The 19,516-nt window shown below is 42.3% G+C and overlaps 1 protein-coding gene across 3 annotated transcripts in view; it reads left to right on the plus strand.

Moving 5' to 3' along the window:
- The window catches only part of LOC140396513 (ras-related protein Rap-1b), an 88,584-nt gene extending 78,752 nt beyond the window's left edge, over positions 1-9,832 (plus strand). For 2 of the 3 annotated variants that reach the window (XM_072485203.1, XM_072485205.1), the window contains exons 7-9: positions 2,926-3,069; positions 5,773-5,886; positions 8,499-9,832. In XM_072485203.1, coding sequence (XP_072341304.1) covers positions 2,926-3,069; positions 5,773-5,859 — 231 coding nt within the window. In that variant the 3' untranslated portion in view covers positions 5,860-5,886; positions 8,499-9,832. The remainder of the gene's footprint in view (positions 1-2,925; positions 3,070-5,772; positions 5,887-8,498) is intronic. The other variant, XM_072485204.1, reaches the window with a different exon arrangement.
- The last annotated feature ends 9,684 nt before the right edge of the window (positions 9,833-19,516 follow it).

Genomic DNA, 19,516 nt, shown 5'->3' on the forward strand with positions numbered 1-19,516 from the left:
AGTAAGAATTCGAGCCATATTCTAATTCACCATGGCTCAAACTTTATCTTGGAGCCACAATTAAGGACTTTGGCCTGAATTTTACGTTTGGGGCACACCCGTAGTCGGTGAGGGTATCCACTCCTGCTCGAGATAGTGTTGTAACACGATATTATGCTGACTGGCCAATTAACAGCCATCCAGCATGAAACACACTCTGTGAAAGGCTGAGTGCAACTGGGGGGGATGGGAGGATGGCAGATGCCAGGAAAGGGAGCATGTGAGATGGTATTTCCATTCTGCTCCCGCTGTGGAGCTGTCTGAGGGAGCTGCTGACCTGTTTATAAAAAATATATATGTATCGGTGGAAAAACTATGCCATGAGTGTCTCTATAGCATAAACATGCACAGACCTCAGCCCCCCAATACATTTGTTAATTTTGAGTCCTGACTTTTGTCCCCTCTTGGGTTGAGCTTGCAGCTTCAACTTAAAGGCTGCCTTGCCAACCGGCCTGCCTGCCAACCAACCTGCCTGCCAACCATAAAAGCAGACAGGCAATGTAAAATATCAATCAATTGCCGTTATTAATTTAAATTGGTTTCATGATTGTTGGCGGATGTGCTTCTGACTCTCTCATGCCTGCTAACCAGTATATCGTGCAAGGGTACGATGATGTTGGGATGCACATTCGACATCTTGTGTAATTCTATGCGCTTTTGGATTGTTAATGTAAAATACTGACCCTTATCTGCCTGTACTCTTAATTTTATTGTATGTTGAAGACCTATTTTTAAAAAATAGGATTTCTGGTATCTTTGAACTAATTATTCAGTTCTTTATTGTTTGTGGGGTATTGGTGTGCAAGATGACTGCCAGTTGTTTGCATCACAGTCACCGCACTTCTAAATATTTCATTATAAGTGAAGTGCTTTGAGTTTCTGAAAGATTTAATGAGGCCTGTGTGCATTCAGGTTTATCCGTTAGCATCCGTGACTAATGAAAAACACGATCTAAACCTTAATGCTTGACTTTGAAATTTATTCAGTTGCTGGAGGTGAATATTTGGGGAATGTTCTACATAAGAAATAGATGTATGAGCAGAAGTAATCGTTCAGCCCTGGGGTGGCATGGTGGTGCAGTGTTTAGCACTGCTGCCTCACGGTGCCGTAAAACTGGGTTCAATTCGGGCCCCAGGTCACTGTCCATTTGGAGTTTGCATATTCTCCCAGTGTCTGCGTGGGCCTCACCCCTACAACCCAAGGATGTGCAGGGTAGGTGAATTAGCCACGCCAAATTGCCCTTTAATTGGGAAAAAAAAATTGGGTCCTCTAAATTTATTTTTCAAAAATAAAAGTTTTTGTCTATTACTTGCTGCTTATGCTGGCACACAAGTAGTCCTGTGTTGTATCTTCACCAGGCTGACACCTCATTTTTCAGTATGCCTGATGTAGCTCCTGGCATGCTCTCCTGAACTCTTCATTGAACCAAGGTTGATCCCCTAGCTTGGTGGTAATGGGAGATATGCCAGACAATTGAGCTTCATATTGTGGCTGAATATAATTCTGCTGCTGCTGATGGCCCACAGCGCCTTATGGATGTCCAGTCTTGAGTTGCTAGATCTGTTTGAAGTCTATCCCATTTAGCACGGTGGAAGTGCCACACAACACGATGGAGTTTCCTCAATGTGAAGATGGGACTTTGTCTCCACCAAGGACTGTGTGGTGGTCACTTCTACCGATACGGTCATGGACAAATGCATCTGCAGCGGGCAGATTGGTGAGATTTTTCCCTTTTGGTTCCCACACCACCTTCTGCAGTCCCAGTCTAGCAGCTATGTCCTCTAAGACCTGGCCAGCTCGGTCTGTGGTGGTACTACTGAGCCACTCTTGCTGATGGACATTGAAATCCCCCATCCAGAGCATATTCTGTGCTCTTGCCACCCCCAGAGCTTCCTCCAAGTGGCGTTCAACATGGCGGAGTACTGATTCATCAGCTGATGGTAGCCAGTGATAATCAGCAGGAGGTTTCCTTGCCCATGTTTAACCTGAAGCCATGAGACTTCATGGGGTCCAGAGTCAATGTTGAGGACTCCCAGGGCAACTCCCTCCCGACTGTATATCACTGCCGCCACGCCACCTCTCCTTGGTCTGACCTGCCAGTGAGACAGGACATACTCGGGAATGATGATAGTGGTGTCTGGGACATTATTTTGAGCTACAGCAAGGACTCCTGTGCTCCAACTAGTGGCACACACCAGGCATCCCTGATTGAAGCATTACACCACAGTTTTACATTTGGGTTCGGTTACAACAAGTTAAAATATACCAATCAACGGTTTACAGTTGTTATTGGTTATCTATGTCCAATCACAACCATTGATTACGTTTACTTAATGCACCGTAAATAAATACAACTGACCAATTGCAATGTGTGCACATCTACTTGATTATATTATCCACTCAGTGCAAAGGCACGTATATATATTGTCTTACAATTATTTATATCAGTTATATGTTATCTGGCTTGTGCACATCAATCAACCGCCCCTGTCGGGTACCTCTGCTGTTTAATAGCTGCTCCAATAGCCAAATTCTCATCTCCCTTCCGTTATCTCCAGATACTTTGGCACCAGAGCAAATGGTAAAAGATCCCACATTGTTATTTCAGTCTTTGAGAGTTGACACCTGTGGTGTCCTTTCCTGAGAACTAACTGCTGGCAGGTTGTGCCCTTGGACGTCTCTTCACAGCTGTGTGCCTTTCAACTAAACTGAAGGTTTTAACTCTTTCAGTAACTAGTGAAGATGATCAAAAGTTATGACTAGATCTTTAAAAATAATTCCAACATAATGTCAAAATCTCTTCTCTTCTCCTCTCTTTCCCCCCCCCCCTTCCAATTCAGACCAAATGTAACGGCTTCTAACAGAAATGTATCTTCCCCTTTGCAGGTGCCAATGATTTTGGTTGGTAATAAGTGTGACTTGGAAGAAGAACGAGTGGTTGGAAAAGAACAAGGACAGAATCTGGCAAGACAGTGGTGTAACTGTGCCTTTCTAGAATCCTCTGCAAAGTCAAAGATTAACGTTAATGAGGTAAGACTCATGCACAGAAACACTGATCACTAATACCATTTGTTGCACTAAATGATTTATTTCTTTTATAATGGGAAAATTATCCATTCTTTTAATTTGATTAGAAAGCAGACAAATTGACAATGATTGAAACTTGCATCAAAGCATTCAGTTTTGCTGCTGTAGGGTGAAGAACATTTGGAAAGTGTGTGAAGTTAATTTCTGGTTGGTTATTTTGTATCGGCTTAATTTAAAAGAAAATATGTTCCCAGGCTGTTTGTTGCTCATCCCAAAATTCTCCAAGAAGGTGTTGCTGGGCTACCTTCCAGAACTGCTCCAGTCCTCGTGGTGCTACATTCATTATTGTGTTAGGAATGGCAGAATTTTGTGCAACTTGGAGGGATAGGTGTTTCTTCTTATCCTTCATGATGACAATGGTCAGTCAGCTGGGATGTGCTGTCTAGGGTGAGTTGCTATAATGTATCCTGTATGCTGCTGATGGAGAGGGTTGATATTGAGGCCAGTGGGCCCAGTCAAAGGGAGACTGCTCTGTTTTTCATAGTGTTGAGTTTCGTAGTTTAATTTTTGAATGGATCCAGAGAAGAAAATGGTAGGTGATCATGCTCCTAGCTTGAATCTTGTCGGTGGTGGAGGTTTTGTCACTGAATACCCTGCTTCTCACTTGTCGCCATGGTTTTGATCTGGATAGCCAATTTAAGCTCAAAGTCAATGGTTAAAACTATCCACACCCTCACCCAACCCCACCTTTCCCTGAGGGAGCTACTAGTGTCTGTTTTGCCACCACAGCATCCTGAATGTTGAGGTGTTTGCCTAGTCAGCAGTAGCCCGAAGGACGATTGGAGCAGGAAGTGGCAAGCTTGGTTGATTGTGACAACTGTTGAATCGGAAGCGCACTCCTGTTGTTGGCCCATTCAAGGGTTTTAAATTGCCTTTCGTTAATGTTCAATAGCCCAGGTCTGGCACCTGCCCTATCTAATGGATATAAATTTTCCCCAAAAGATCTGGAACCAGACTTTAGGTCCCAAATTAACATAGAGTCCTAACATCCATTTTCGACATTTGTAAAGTTTAGCACTGACAGATTGAACGTGTGCTATGCAACTGGTAATTTTGTCTGTGCCTGATCTATGTACAAACAACAGGCACAACCCAGACCAATTCCTGCCCGAAAGGTTTGGTATTTTCTCTTGGTAAACTGAATATTTCTGTCCAAAATGTCCAACTAAGAATAAATTAATCTGAGTCATTGTAGTACAGAAGGAGGCTACTTGGTCCATCAATTCCATGCCAGCTCTCTGCAGACCAAAGTCACACTTCCCCATTTTGTATCTTTTATTTCTTATGAATTTAGAGTACCCAATTCTTTTTTCCAATTAAGGGGCAATTATAGCGTGGCCAATTCACCTACCCTGCACATCCTTTTTTGGGTTGTGGTTGTGAAACCCACGCTGACACAGGGAGAACGTGCATCCATGTTTTATATCTACAGGCCTGCAATATTATTTCCATCAATTGCCTGTCCCATTTCTTTTTGAAATCATTATTGCCTCCACTTCCACCACCCTCATGCTGAGTATTCCAGGTCACTACCATTTACTGCGTTTTAAAAACAAATCTTCCTTGTATTCCCCTCTGCACCTGTTGCCCAAAGCCTTAAATCTGTCTCCCCTAGACCTTTTACCATTAGCTACTGCGAACAATCTGGCAAAGTGGTTAGCACTGCTGCCTCACAGCGCCGAGGACCGGGTTCGATCCCGGCCCCAGGTTACTGACCGTATGAAGTTTGGGTCTCACCCCCACAATCCAGGGTAGGTAGATTGGCCACACTAAATTGCCCTTTAATTGGAAAAAAATAATTGTGTACTCGAAATTTTTTTTTTTTAAACTGAGCAATCTGTAGCACAAAATAACAGGTTACTCATGAATGTGAAATGGTGTAGATGGGGGTGTCAAGGATTTGGATTGATTGTCATCTATCGAATTCCATGATAACCATTGTTTATGATGCTAAGATGTCCCATTACTTAGGACCTTAAAATCATAGAACCCTTATAGTGCAGAAGGAGACAATTCGGCCCATCAAGTCTGCACCGACCCTCTGAAAGGGCACCCCGCCCTATCCCCATAACTCCACCTAATCTTCACATATCTGGACACTAAGGGGCAATCCACCTAACCTGCAATTTGTGGGCTGTGGGAGAAAATCGGAGCACCCGGATAAAATCCATGTAGACACTGGGAGAAAGTGCAAACGCCACACACGCAGACACCCAAGGCCGGTATTGAACCAGAGCCCCTGGTGTTGAGGTAGGAGTGCAGTGCCACCATACCACACTATGAAAGCGTTTGGCTTTGTTTCCTCAAAATGGGTATAAAGCTTGTTAGAAAGACTTTATTCAAAAACAAATATCAAACAATACCTGTAACTTCAACTGCTGGTGGGAAAAAAGGATCTGAGTTTGAATGGCAGTAGTATTATCCATCGGGTAGTAAACTTCAATAGATGGTATGTAGCCAATTTAACAGCGCGACTATATTAATATACCAAACATAGTCTGGAAATTGACACGTTTGTGGTCTGAAATCTTGCTACGGTTTGGATTGTTTTCTATATAGTGTATACTTTAAACAACACTTCTGCTTTCAGAGACATCGTGAAAATGATAGATCTCATTGAGTTATTCAAATTTTTGTAAATTACAGATTTTCTATGATCTGGTTCGACAAATCAACAGAAAATCTCCCGTTTACGGAAAGCCTCAGAAAACCTCAAAATGCCAGCTGCTTTAATACAGCTCGATTCTAACTTCAAGCCAGGTAAAATGATTGCCTGTGACCTTTCGACCTGTTAGTTTTGGGGAAGCGGGGAGAGAAAAGAGGGCGAGTACTTTGCACTATGGTATTAGCTACATATATTTGAAAAGTTGTTCTTGTTTAATAAACGTGAACATTCTCTTTTGGAAATTGCGGCCTGTGTTTTTTTTCTGTGACAAAGGATTCAATCTAGCTGACGGCTGTTCATTGAATTTTAACCAAACCTGATGATTAAAAAATATTTTATCATTGCCACAGCTTAAACTGAATAAGAAAGCTGGGAATTTTCACTGGTATCAATTCAAAAGACTTTTTGAACTTGCATGCAAGCATAAAATAAATCCTGTGCAGTACTAAACATTAAATGTTTGAAAAATTGTGAAGTTACAGATCTGTTCGCAGCACTTCAATTTTCCCAGTTCTCCCTCCTCCACCACGTTTAGTCTGTTCTTAATGCCTTGATTTGTATTGACGTACAATTTCTTAGCTGACAGAGACCAGTAGCCATACTTTTGTCCTTGGATAGCGATTTTATTTTCAGGCTGTTAGAAGGAAAAGACCGACCATCACTAGATTACACTGAAGAATTCTCTTGTGCTTCCACTTCTACCACTTGTACAGTTAAAGCGAATGGGATTGCAGGTAATGTCTTGATATGGATAGAATGCTGGTTAGCAAACAGGAAACAAAGTTGGAATAAATGGGTCTTTTTCCGATTGGCAGGCAGTGTCTAGGGATCTCTGCTGAGACTCCCAACTGTTCACATTGTACGTTAATGATTTGGACAAGGGAACTAAATGCAGCATCCGCAAATTTGCAGATGATACCAAGTTGGGTGGGTGAGCTGTGAGGAGGATGCAGAGATGCTTCAGCGGATTTGGACAGTCTTGAGTGGGCATATGCATGGCAGATGCAGTATAACATGGATAAATAATCGTAATCTTTATAATTGTCACAAGTAGGCTTCCTTTAACACTGCAATGAAGTTACTGTGGAAATATGAGGTTATCCACTTTGGTAGCAAAAATAGGAAGGCAGATTATTATTTGAATGGGTGTAAGTTGAGAGAGGTGGATATTCAACGAGGCCTTAGTGTCCTCGTGCATCAGTCACTAAGCGCGCAGGTACAGCAGGCAGTAAAGAAGGTAAATGGTATGTTGGCCTCATTGTGTGCTGTTTTTGTGTCCTTTATCTGAGGGAGGATATTCTTGATATGGAGAGAGTGCAGCGAAGGTTTACCATGCTGATTCCTGGGATGGCGGGGCTGTCATATAAGGAGAGACTAAATTGGTTAAGATTGTATTCATTGGAGTTTAGAAGAGTGTGAGGGGATCTCATTAAAAACTAACAGGATTAGACAGTATTGTGTTCTATGGCTCCCCTGATCATGAAGACATGCATAGAACATGTGTGCTTAGCTATAAAAAGTATTTATTCTTAAATACGTCGACAGGTAAGTAACAAGCCTGTGCACAGACAATTATATCTAAGTTACTGCAGAGCTACGGTGAGATGCAACTGTCCTGTGTCCATCCTGCTATCGACCCCCTGCATCTCGTCAGTCACCTGATCAAAATATATATCTGGCTCCGTGTGTGTCTGGTTCCACATGTATTGATTAGCTTTATACATTGGTACTATTATATACAGTTATATACATTGGTCTATTATGTACAGAGATGCATATGTGCATATCACCACAGACTGGGTAGATTCAGAGAGAATGTTCTTGATGGTGGGGGAGTCCAGAACAAGGGGTCATATTTTGAGGATAAGGGTTAAACCTTTTAGGACTGAGGTGAGGAGAACTTTCTTCATCCAGCGAGTGGTGAATCTGTGGAATTCACTACCACAGAGAGTAGTTGAGGGGAAAACATTGTGTAATTTCAAGAACGAAGTAGATATAGTTCTTGGGGCTAAAGGGATCATGGGATATGGGGGGGAAGGCAGGATCAGAGTGTTGAACTTGATAATCAGCCATGATCATAATGAATGGCTGAACAAGTTTGGAGGGTCGAATGGTCTCCTCCTGCTTCTGTTTTCTATGCATGTTTCAATGTACCCAAGATTCAGGGCAATAAGACTAACTGTGGTACTATTCATGATACTACCATGCCAAATCTGAAAGAACTAAACATAAACTAAGGATTTAATACAGCAAGCTCCTTTGTAATCTCATTGTTGAGTTAATTAGCCAAAATCTTAAACTTCACGTAAGTTTTTTGCAACTCTGAATTACCTATTCCTAAAAGTATCTGAGACACAGATTTCACATTGCTTTATATTGTTATAAATCCTACAAACACATTATTTAAGGTGGATTTTGTTTTGCACAAAGGTTTTTTAAAAATTACGTAAATAACCACAGGAATGCACAACATAAATGGGTTCAACGCGATTGCCTTCTGGAGAAAAGAAAGATTGAAATTTAAAAAAATTTAAGTGAATTTTGAGGAGGATGATGGGATTCAAAGGGATGGGCTTTTGGGCCTTGCGTCCTTTTTTATGAAGATTTTTAAATTGTGAAGAAGAAATTTCGAGCTGTCTCGACTAAAGATAGTTATAGTATGTATTAAACTGAAGTTTGGTTTTTTTCCCCCAAAAAAAATTTTCAGATATGATGAACTATTTTCCATTTTGACAGTGCCAGCATTCCACTTTACTAAACCTATTGACATCTGAAAAAATGGATTTTCCTGTGGTGGTACCCTTCAACAAGTGGATGAAAGCTCCCAAGTCATTTTGCACATAAAGTAACTATGATGTTTTCAGCATTTCAGGAACAGAAAGCTATTTTTTACTTCTAAACATTCTAATAGTAGGCAACTGTTCAAACTAGGACCTACATTCAGTGTTACTGCTGATCACATTGGAGCGAGTACTCCTTTCACAATGTTGCATTCAACTGGTAAATAACTATTGGTAATTCCCTTTTTTTGGCAATTGTGTTATGTAATTTCCTGAAAGCACCACTATTTTAGCTTAATAAAGATGGAAGTCCAAAGATCTCTGTAGATTAGACGATTTCGCAAAGCTAAATCTGCTTCTTTGATATTTGTAGCTTTTAAAATGGCGATGCAAAATCATTGTTTTAGTGTATAACTGCGCTCTGATAATTGCAACAGCTGTTAAAATAATTGAGTTTTTATTTTAGTAAAACCTGTGGAAACGGTGATTTCTATGTATAGAAAGTGTATGTTTTTGTTTCAACCATACTTTGTCTTTGGTCTACAATGTTGCCTTCAAATAGCTGTTAACACTTTCAGAGAAATGTCAAGTCTTTCATTGTATGTTTCCTTTTCGTTTACATGGATAATGTTTATAAAGGATTGTATAGTGCGGGTCTACAACAGGAATTATATATTTTAAGATACTTATTTTAAGACTTTCCAAGTTTTCTTGGAGATCACTCTTGATATGCTCCTGCAGCTGTGGATTCTCACTAATTCTGCTTGCTTGTGCATATTTGTAATTATCAGCACCAAATATACATTAAATTAGACATTGCCTGCTAGTGGTTATGTTTCACGTGTAATGTTTTGTTGAAATGTTTCCTGGTGGAAGAGTACCGTGGGTATTGATGGTGAATGTGAGAAATAATTTTTATTTGCGTGTAATTGGTCACATGGCCTAGGTTCTGCTCATTTATTTAACAATGCCTTCACGCTTTGTATGCATTAACTTTTGGATAGAAGATTGTGTATGGAATTGAGCCACAGTATTTGAAATGACCAACTTAATGCTACAAGTGCTTTAAGGTGGCCAAATGTAAACTTAAAAAGCCTTAATTTCCATAGAGTGGTGCAATTTTTATGTATAACCTTGCATCAGTTCAATACGTTTTTGGATTGCCTTGCAAGGGCTTGCATTATGATTATCTGCCACTTGAATGTTTTGTCATGTTTTAACTGCAAGTAAATAAAGTATTCGTTAACTTTTGTAAATGTAATACATTGTGTACATTGACTGCCCTGTCCGGTTGTGTGTTGTGTTGATGATTGTTACACTTTTAAAGAGCAGATAAAATAATTCAAAAGCATAATTTATTTAGAGCAGTCTGCATATTTTGCGCGTTGTATTGATGTAAAGGTTCAAAGTTTGTGCCTATACTACAACGCCACACAAAAGGAATTGCTTTTTAAAAGAATATGGGCTGGGGTAATTTTATTGTTGATCCTTGATTTCTGGAAATATTTTCCTCAAGTAAAACCTTTAATCAAAAGTATGTCTTTGATTCTGCATCTTTCAACAAATTCCCCAGTCTGATTAAGCCGTGATTTAAAAAGATGGTAATTACCCCGCAGTATTCCTTTTGCAGGGCAAGTTCTGTCCCTGCATTCCTGAAAGTTAAGAATCCGCTTGCAGTTGCATGTCTTTCATTAAATTCCCTCATTAAGCAGGTGATTATTTCCTACAGAAACTGTCCATTACTGGAAGGTCAGACTCATTTTAAAAGTTCAGTTTTCACTACATTAGAATTGATTCTTTGTTCTCTACTTAAACAGCTGGAGGCTAATATTGCTACAATATTAAGAAAAAACATTGGCACTATAAATAAAAATCAACAATATTTCATAAGCACACAGTCCAACTAACTCTTGTTGGCCCACAAATCGGAAATAGTTAAATTTTTCAGGTTTTTCTTGTTGTGTGGACATGCTTAAGCAAACCTCCACATTCCAGTAGATGCCAGTGCCATGATTTGGTTACTTGTGTAAGTTCTTCAGCGTTGCAGTAAGGATTACGATAGGGCCATGGCATTTTTTTGTCCAGCACATTGAGCTGCTGGTTATTGCGTGCAGTAAACTGAACTGGTTGGAAACTGGTATCTGTGATGCTGAGAACCTTGAAAGGGGGATAAGTGGGATCATCCAAATCCATTTTTTGCAATGCTTTAGCCTGCAATCTTCATAGTTTAAATATTACTCAGTTGAGTTCCACCATTCCCAACCCTCCTCTGACTTTACATTGAAACGTAGGGAATTTACAACACAGGCGGAGGCCATTTGGCCCATTGTTCTGTGCCCACTGAAAAAGAGCTATCAGTTTAATCCCATTTCCCAGCTTTTAGTCCACAGCCATGTAAGTTACGGCACCTTAAGTGCATATCTGGGTTGGTTTAGCACACTGGGCTAAATCGCTGGCTTTTAAAGCAGACCACGGCAGGCCAGCAGCACGGTTCGATTCCCGTACCAGCCTCCCCGAACAGGTGCCGGAATGTGGCGACTAGGGGCTTTTCACAGTAACTTCATTGAAGCCTACTCGTGACAATAAGCGATTTTCATTTCATATCAAAGTATTTTTAAAGGCAATAGGATTTCTTGAGTTTCAGGTGTCCATCACCCTCAGTGAAAACATTTCTCCACTCCCCTCTAATTCTTTCACAGATTCTTTAAATCTGGGTGGAATCTAAACAGCCACACAGGGTGAGTTTGGAACTGGGAGGATGAGAAATTTCTGAAGGTTGCATGTTTGGTCAGCTACCTAACAACATTCCTGCCTCTGAGTGCAGAGTTCATTTGGCACCCACTACAATGGCGAGTAGCTAATTAGGATCAATGAAGTGCTCACATGGGGACAAAGTGGTGACACCACCACCACCACCGCAACCCAAAGACTGAAGCCCAGCAGGGTCCTAGAGATGGTCTCCTGACAACATACCAGGTATGTTTTTAAAATAAAAAATTTAGAGTACCCAATTCATTTTTTCCAATTAAGAGGCAATTTAGCGTGGCCAATCCACCAACCCTGCGCATCTTTGGGGTATGGGGGCAAAACCCACGCAAACATGGGGAGAATGTGCAAACTCCACAGGGACAGTGACCCAGAGCCGCGAGCAAACCTGGGACTTCGGCGCCGTGATGCAGCAATGCTAATCACTGCGCCACCGTGCTGCCTACCAGGGGCTATTTTAAATCTGGAGCAACAGGGATCAGCAGACCATAGCTGCAGGCCATCCTACAAGGGGCAGGGCTCCCCAATGATGGCCTGGCAGTTATGCTGTTGCCAAACTTTATTTTTTTTTAATTCAAAGTCTTTAGACGTGTCCTTCTGTTCTGCCAATATTGGGAGCCGCCATGTCTCCCAGTGGGATTGCTGGCCTCCCACAGCCGTGGGCACTCCAATTTGTCTTTCCACCTGCACAGCCCTCCTGTATCCTTAATTAGAGGGAGAACGTGAAGACGACCTGTTAATTGGCCTCTCCGGGAAGATCAGGCAGGCGGTCCACAGGCATCATTAGGGTCGAGATCCAGAAATGTCTACTTTCAAAAACAACATTGGTGAGATTCTCATAGAATCACAACTGTGCAGGAGGCCATTCGGCCCATTGAGTCTGCATCGACTCTTCCCCACCCCCCCCCCCCCCCCTATCCCTGTAACTCCATATCCTAACCTGCACTTCGCCTGACACTAAGGCAATTTATCATGGCCAATTCACTTATTTGCACATCCTTGGACTGTGGGAGGAAACCCACTCAGGCACGGGGAGCACGTACAAACTCCACACAGACAGTGACCCAAGGGTGGAATTGAACCCGGATCCCTGGTGCTGTGAGGCAGCAGTGCTAACCATTGTGTGGCCCCATTCTACCCGATGATTTTGGGGATCACTACCAGTCTTCACCCAGCCCTATGCAAGTATACGGCTGCACATCAACCTAGTTGATCTCTGCTGGCCAAGATCATTTAATATTTAATAGATCAGGCACAATGTAATTGTGATGTTTATGGTGATGAAGGATCTGATGGTATCGATAGAAACTAGCTCTGGTGGGAAAATCCAGAAAAGAAGCACAGCCTTAAAAATTGAATCGAGGTTATCAGGGTGGTCAGGGCTATACTTCATATGGGTGAGTGGGGATCTGGAACACTCTTCTTCCAAAGAACATGGAACTGTACAGGCCCTTCGAGAGTTGGCTAAATGGAAAATTTTAAAACTGAAATTGGTGTTTTTTGATTGTTGAGCATTCCAGGATCAAAACTTCTAGGGAGAACAGAGATGTAGATCAGCTATGGAATAGCCTACTCCTATTCCTATGTAGACAACAGAAATTAACATTTTCGGTGTGCATCTGTGCATCTTTCGTCACAACGAGTTAATTATTTTTCTCTCCCCTGGCGCAATTGATATATCTAGAGCAGTTTGAGTAACTGTGGTCAGACCCTCCGCTAACCTCTGATAATCTAATGCATACCAACTTGATCCGGGGACTTCAAGTTGTGCTAATTCTCTGAACCAATTCCTTTTCTATAGTTAGCTTTAACAATTCTACCACATCCTGCTCTGATACATTTATTCCTCCAACATTTGTAAAATGTGACGATATTTCAAATTGCTGCTACATTTTCATACTTCACAACTAGTTTCCTTCAGCTTGAAGGATTTTTCCCTGATAAGCTATTTTTGTATTAATTTTAGATGTCTCCTGTTTATACTACCTGCTAGCTTTTTTTCGAGTTTTCTTTTACCCTTTCAAATTTCCCTGCTCACCTCCCCACTAGCCTTCTATATTGATCATTCTATTTTAGTATTGTTGTCCTGTATTTTATCAATATTTTTCATTTAAGTTTGTATGGTTTTAACCTGATCAGCCAGAGTTCCATCCTTCTATGCACTCCCTTTCTACTTTATAAGAATATATCTCTTTTGTAATCTATTCATTTAATTATGGAAGATTCACTGTTGCTTTAGCCTGATGTAAGCAATGTCAAAATGGAACTGTATCTTTCAAACATCAGAAGCTGCTCTCGAATCGCAGGTCATGTTTTACCATGACAGTCCAGTTTTCTAAGTTTTTCATTTGGCCCGATCCCCTCTGAATGTATTAAACTTGATCTTTTTCTCATTTCACTTTGCTGTGGTCAATATTTCCATGTTGTTCAGTTCGGTCTTGGGGTACTGTTTTAATCAGTAAAGTTATGAGAAGAGACTTGAGATAACAGAAAAATTTCAACTGGAGCAGAGAAGATTAAAATGAGATCTAATAAAAGAATTTCAGAGAGAACAGTGCTTCAACAGCTGCTAAGAAACTCAACAAAGATGTTTGCAAGTTCTTACCCAGAAGTGGAAAGTGCTCTGCCGGCAACTAAATTTTTAACATCATTTTTGAGATGTGGGTGTTGCCCATCCCTAATGGTGGTGGTGAGCTGCCTTTTTCAATTGCTGCAGTCCACCATATGGTGTCGATACACCCACAATGGTGTTAGCTGGGAGTTCCAGTGTCTGCTTCTCTTGTCTTTGTAAATGGGTGTGGATATGGAACGTGCTGCCTAAGGAGCCTTGGTGAGGTCCTGCAGTGTATTACACACTGCTACTGTGTGTCAGTGTTGGAGAAGGGAATGTGTGGTGTTATGACCAGTCCCAACAATAATCTTTATTAGTGTCACAAATAGGCTTACAAGGAGAATTACTTAAAGGGATGACAGTGGATAGACAATGGCAAACATTCAAGGAACGCATGGAGGAACGACAGCAACCATTCATTCTGGCACAAAAGCAAAGGGGGTAAGAGGGCCAATCCATGGCTTAAAAAGGAAATTAGAAATAGTATCCTATACAAGGAAGAAGCATACAGATTGGCCAAGAAAAAGAATAGGTCTTGAGGATTGGGAGCAGTTTAGAATTCAGCAAAGAAGGACGAAGGGATTGATTAAGATGGCGAAAGTACAGCACAAAAGGAAGCTTGCAGGGAACATAAAGACTGACATTAAGATTTTCTATAGATATGTGAAGAGAAAGAGATTGGTAAAGAGAAATGTAGGCCCCCTACAGACAGAAACGGGAATGCTTAATAAGGGACAAAGAAATGGCTGAGCAATTGGTTCTGTCTTCACAAATGAGGACACTAATCGGATCCCAGAAATGTTGGAGAATGAAAGGTTTAGTGAGAGGGAAGAACTGAGGGAGATCACCATTAGTAGAGAAATGGTGCTGGGACAATTGATGGGATTGAAGGCGGATAAATCTCCAGGGCCTGAGAATCTGCATCCCAGAGTGCTTAAAGGGGTGGCTCAGGAAATAGTGGATGCATTGGTGGTCATCTTCCGGGATTCTATAGACTCTGGAACTGTCCCTCCAGATTGGAGGGTAGCTCACATCACTCCGATATTCAAAAAGGGAGGTAGAGAGAAAGCAGGGAATTATAGACCAGTAAGCCTAACACAGGTAATGGGAAAAATGCTTGAATCCATTATCAAGGACTTTACAGCGGAACATTTAGAAAGCAGTGGCAGAATCAGTCAGAGTCAGCATGGGTTTATGAAGGGAAAATCAAGCTTGACAAATCTATTGGAATTCTTTGAAGAGGTAACTAGTACAGTTGATAAGGGGGAGCCGGTCGATGTGGTATATTTGGACTTTCAGAAGGTGTTTGACAAAGTCCCGTATAAGAGATTATTGTGCAAAATTAAAGCACATGGAATTGGGGGAAATGTATTGAGATGGATAGAAAACTGTTGGGATTAATGGGTCCTTTTCAAATTGGCAGGCAGTAACTAGTGGGGTTCCACAGGGATCGGTGCTGGGACCCCAACTATTCACTATAAATGATTCGGATGAGGGAACAAAATGTAACATTTCAAAGTTTGTAGATGATATCAAATTAGGTGGGAGGGTGAATTGTGACAAGGATGTAGGGATCCTACAGCAAGATCTGGACAGGTTGGGCGAATGGGCAAATCAATGACATGCAGTATAATTTGGATAAGTGAGGTTATTCACTTTGGAAGCAAAAACAGAAAGAAAGATTACTATCTGACTAGTTGTAAATTGGGAGAGGGGAGTGTTCAGCGGGACCTGGGTGTCCTTGTGCATCAGTCGCAAAAGGTAAGCGTGCAGGTGTAGCAGGTAGTAAAGAAGGCTAATGGTATGTTGGCCTTCATTGCGAGAGGTTTTGAGTATAGAAGCAGGGATGTGTTACTGCAATTGTACAGGGCCTTGGTGAGGCCACACTTGAGTATTGTGTGCAGTTTTGGTCTCTTGAGGAAGGATGTTCTTGCTCTCGAGGGAGTGCAGCGAAGATTTACCAGACTGATTCCAGGGATGGAGGGACTGTCATATGAGGAGAGATTGACTAGATTGGGATAGATCTTGCTAGAGTTCAGAAAAATGCGGGGGATCTCATAGACTTATAAAATTCTAACAGGATTAGACAGGCTAGATTCAGGGAAAATGTTACCAATGATGGGTGTGTCCAGAACCAGGGGTCATAGTCTCAGGATTCAGGGTAAACCATTTGGACAGAGATAGGGAGACATTTCTTCACACAGAGTGGTGAGCCTGTGGAATTCATTACCACAGGAAGTAGATGATGCTAAAACATTGAATATATTCAAGAGGCGGCTGGATATAGCACTTGGGGAGAATGGGATCAAAGGCTATGGGGAGAAAGCAGGATTAGGCTATGGAGTTGGATGATCAGCCATGATCGTGATGGACGACGGAGCAGGCTCGAAGGGCCAAAAGGTCTCCTGCTCCTTTCTTCTATATATCTATGTATTAACACTGCAATGAAGTCACTGTGAAAAGGATCGAGTCACCACATTCCGGCACCCGTCCGGGTAAACAGAGGGAGAATTCAGAATGTCCAATTCACCCAACAAGCACATCTTTCAGGACTTGAGGTTGGTGCAATTCTATCCTTCAACTACCAGATGGTGTTTCACCTAAGAATTCCAGGTCGGTGTGATTCCGCTCTTCAGCTACTAGATGGGAGCTAGGTCTGGGGTTTTCAGATCAGTACAGGTCCTGTCACTAGCCACCAGATGGTGCTATACACAGGATGCTCAGATCAGTGCACTTCTGCCTTTCTAGCACCAGATGGAGCATTCACCTCCTTGTGAGAGCAATGCAGATCTGATCCTGGAATTTAGCATTTTGTACTGGCCTGATTCCTGTACAAGACTCTGGTGGCTTTAGCCACAAATGCTCCCACTTTAAACCCCAATTCTTAAGGTCTCTCCAGAAGACCTGCCTTCTTTCCTGAAAATTTCTGACTGGCTTCACCAACCACAGGCAATGAACGGAGCTGGCTGAAAATCCAAGATAAACTGATAGGCTGCTTGCTAAGTCTGTCAAACGACATCACAGGTTCTGCCACAGACCCTAAAGGGGATGTTTTTAGACTAACCCATCAGAACAGGGTGGTTTTCCAGTGTCCAAAGACTACAATTTAAACCAAAATCCCAAAGGGTGCAGTAGATTTGTAGCAGCTACCAGAAGAATGTAGATCAGAACAGGCAGCAGGAAGGACATTAAAAGGAAACACAGGACAGACAGATAATATCCTAACAGTGCCAATCAAGTGGTCTGCCTTGTCCTGGGTGGTGTTGAGTTCTTGAGTGTTCTTGCACGCATCCAGAAAAGTGGTATTTCATCATATTTGTGCTATGTAGATGGACAGGCCTTGGAATTCAGGAGGATTCCTAGCCGCTGACCGGCTCTAGTGGCTGGAGTATTCATGTGGCTAGTCCAGTTCAGTTTCTGGCTAATGGTAACCCCCAGGATATTGGTAGTGAGGGATTCAGCGATGGTAATGTCAAGGGGTGATGGTTAGATTCTCTCATTGGAAATGGTCATTTTGTGTGATGTGAATGTTACTTACCATTTGTCATCCCAAACCTGGCAATTGTCCAGGTGTTGCTACATTTGGACATTGACTACCTCAGTTTCTGAGGAGTCATGAATGGTGCTGAACATTGTGCAAAAACAGCAAATATCCCCACTTCTGACCTATGAGGGAAGGAAGATCATTGAAGCAACTGAAGATGATGGGCCGAGGACACAACCTGAGGAACTCCTGCAGTGATGCCCTGGAACTGAGATGACTGACCTCCAATCAGGTATGGCTCCAACCAGCAGAGAGGTTCCCCCAGCTGATTCCTATTGACTCCATTTTTGTTTGGACTCTTTGATGCCACCCTCCTTCAACTGCAGCCTTGATGTCCAGGGCAGTTATTCTCACCTCGAATTCAGCTCTTTTGTCCATGTTTGAACCAAGGCTGTAATGAGGTCAGGAGCTGGTTGACCCAAGCTGAGCATCATTGAGCATGTCATTGCAAAGCAAGTGCCGCTTGATAGCACTGTTGATGACGCCTTTCATAATTTTACTGATGATCGTGAGTTGACTGATGGAACATTAATTAGTTGGATTGAAATTGTCCTGCTATTTGGATACATGGCCTATTTGGCCAATTTCCATGTTGCTGGGTAGATGCCAGTGTGGTAGCTTGGTTACAGGTTTGGCTAGTTCTGGAGCACAAGTCTTCAGTACAATTGCCAAGATATTGTCAGGGCCCATAGCCTTTTCAGTATCCAGTGCCTTCAGCTGTTGCTTGGTATCACGTGGAGTGAGTCAATTTGGCCAAAGACTTGGTACTTCTGACTGAAGATTGTTACGAATGCCTCAGCATTGTCTTTTACATAGATGTGCTGGGCTCCTCCATCATTAGGGATGGAGATATGTGTGGAGCTTCTGCCTCCAGTGAGTTGCTTAATTGTCCACCACCATTCACAGCTGGATGTGACAGCTTAGATCCGATGCGTTCCTTGTGGGATCACTTAGCTCTGTCTATTACTTGCTGCTTATGCTGCTCGGCACACAAGTAGTCCTGTGTTGTATCTTCACCAGGTTGACACCTCATTTTTAGTCATACCTGGTATTGTTCCTGGCATGCTCTCCTGCACTCTTCATTGAACCAGGGTTGATCCCCAGGCTTGTTGGTAATGGTGGAGTGGGGGATATACCGGGCCAGGAGGTTACAGATTATGGTCAAGTACAATTCTGCTGATGATGTCTGTCTCGTGGAAGATCAGTCTTGAGCTGCTGGATTTGTACGAAGTCTATCCCATTTAGCACGGTGATAGTGCCACACAGCAAGATGGAGGTGTCTTCGTCTCCAGAAGGACTGTGGGGAGGTTACTCCTACCCATGCTGTCATGGACTGATGCATCTGTGACAGGCAGGTTAGTGAAGATGAGGCCAGGTATGTTGGTACTCTCACCACCTGCCGCAGACCCGGTCCAGCAGCTATGTCCTTTAGCACTCGACCACCTCTGCTGAGGTGCTACTGAGCCACTCTTTGAGATAGTCCTCTAAGTTCCCCACTCAGAGTACCTTCTGCGCCCTTCCCACCCCATTGCCCTGCTCCGAATAATAGATAAGCTCCAGGAATGCCTCCTGTTGTGTTTTGTACTTGCAGCTTAAAATAAAGGAATTGTTGAAGCACATGAGTTCAATGCAATAATCAGTAGAAGTTTGCTAGATGGTTGTTAATTGTACAAAGGCCAGGTCTAGACTGACCCTAAGCCTGCAAAGTAGCCAATGATGTCACGGACCATCTCATGACTCAACCCTTAAAGGGACCACGCAAAGCACAACAATATCAACACACATATACAACATCTCTTTCTCTCTCTTCCCCCCCCCCCCCCCCCCCCTTTACTTCTAAGGTCCAATACAACAAATAGTCAGAGTATTTTTACTTAGTAATTTACACAAGGGCAGGCATTCCATTATTCCGGAGTGGTAATATAGTCAATAGGAAAGGCGATCTGGTGGATGTCCATTCTGCAGTGGTTGCCTGCGCACTACGTTCTTGACCTTGGGTGTATTCTTAGGTACGTCTGTGGATG

Source organism: Scyliorhinus torazame, chromosome 19, assembly GCF_047496885.1.
Source record: "Scyliorhinus torazame isolate Kashiwa2021f chromosome 19, sScyTor2.1, whole genome shotgun sequence".
NCBI lineage: Eukaryota > Metazoa > Chordata > Chondrichthyes > Carcharhiniformes > Scyliorhinidae > Scyliorhinus > Scyliorhinus torazame.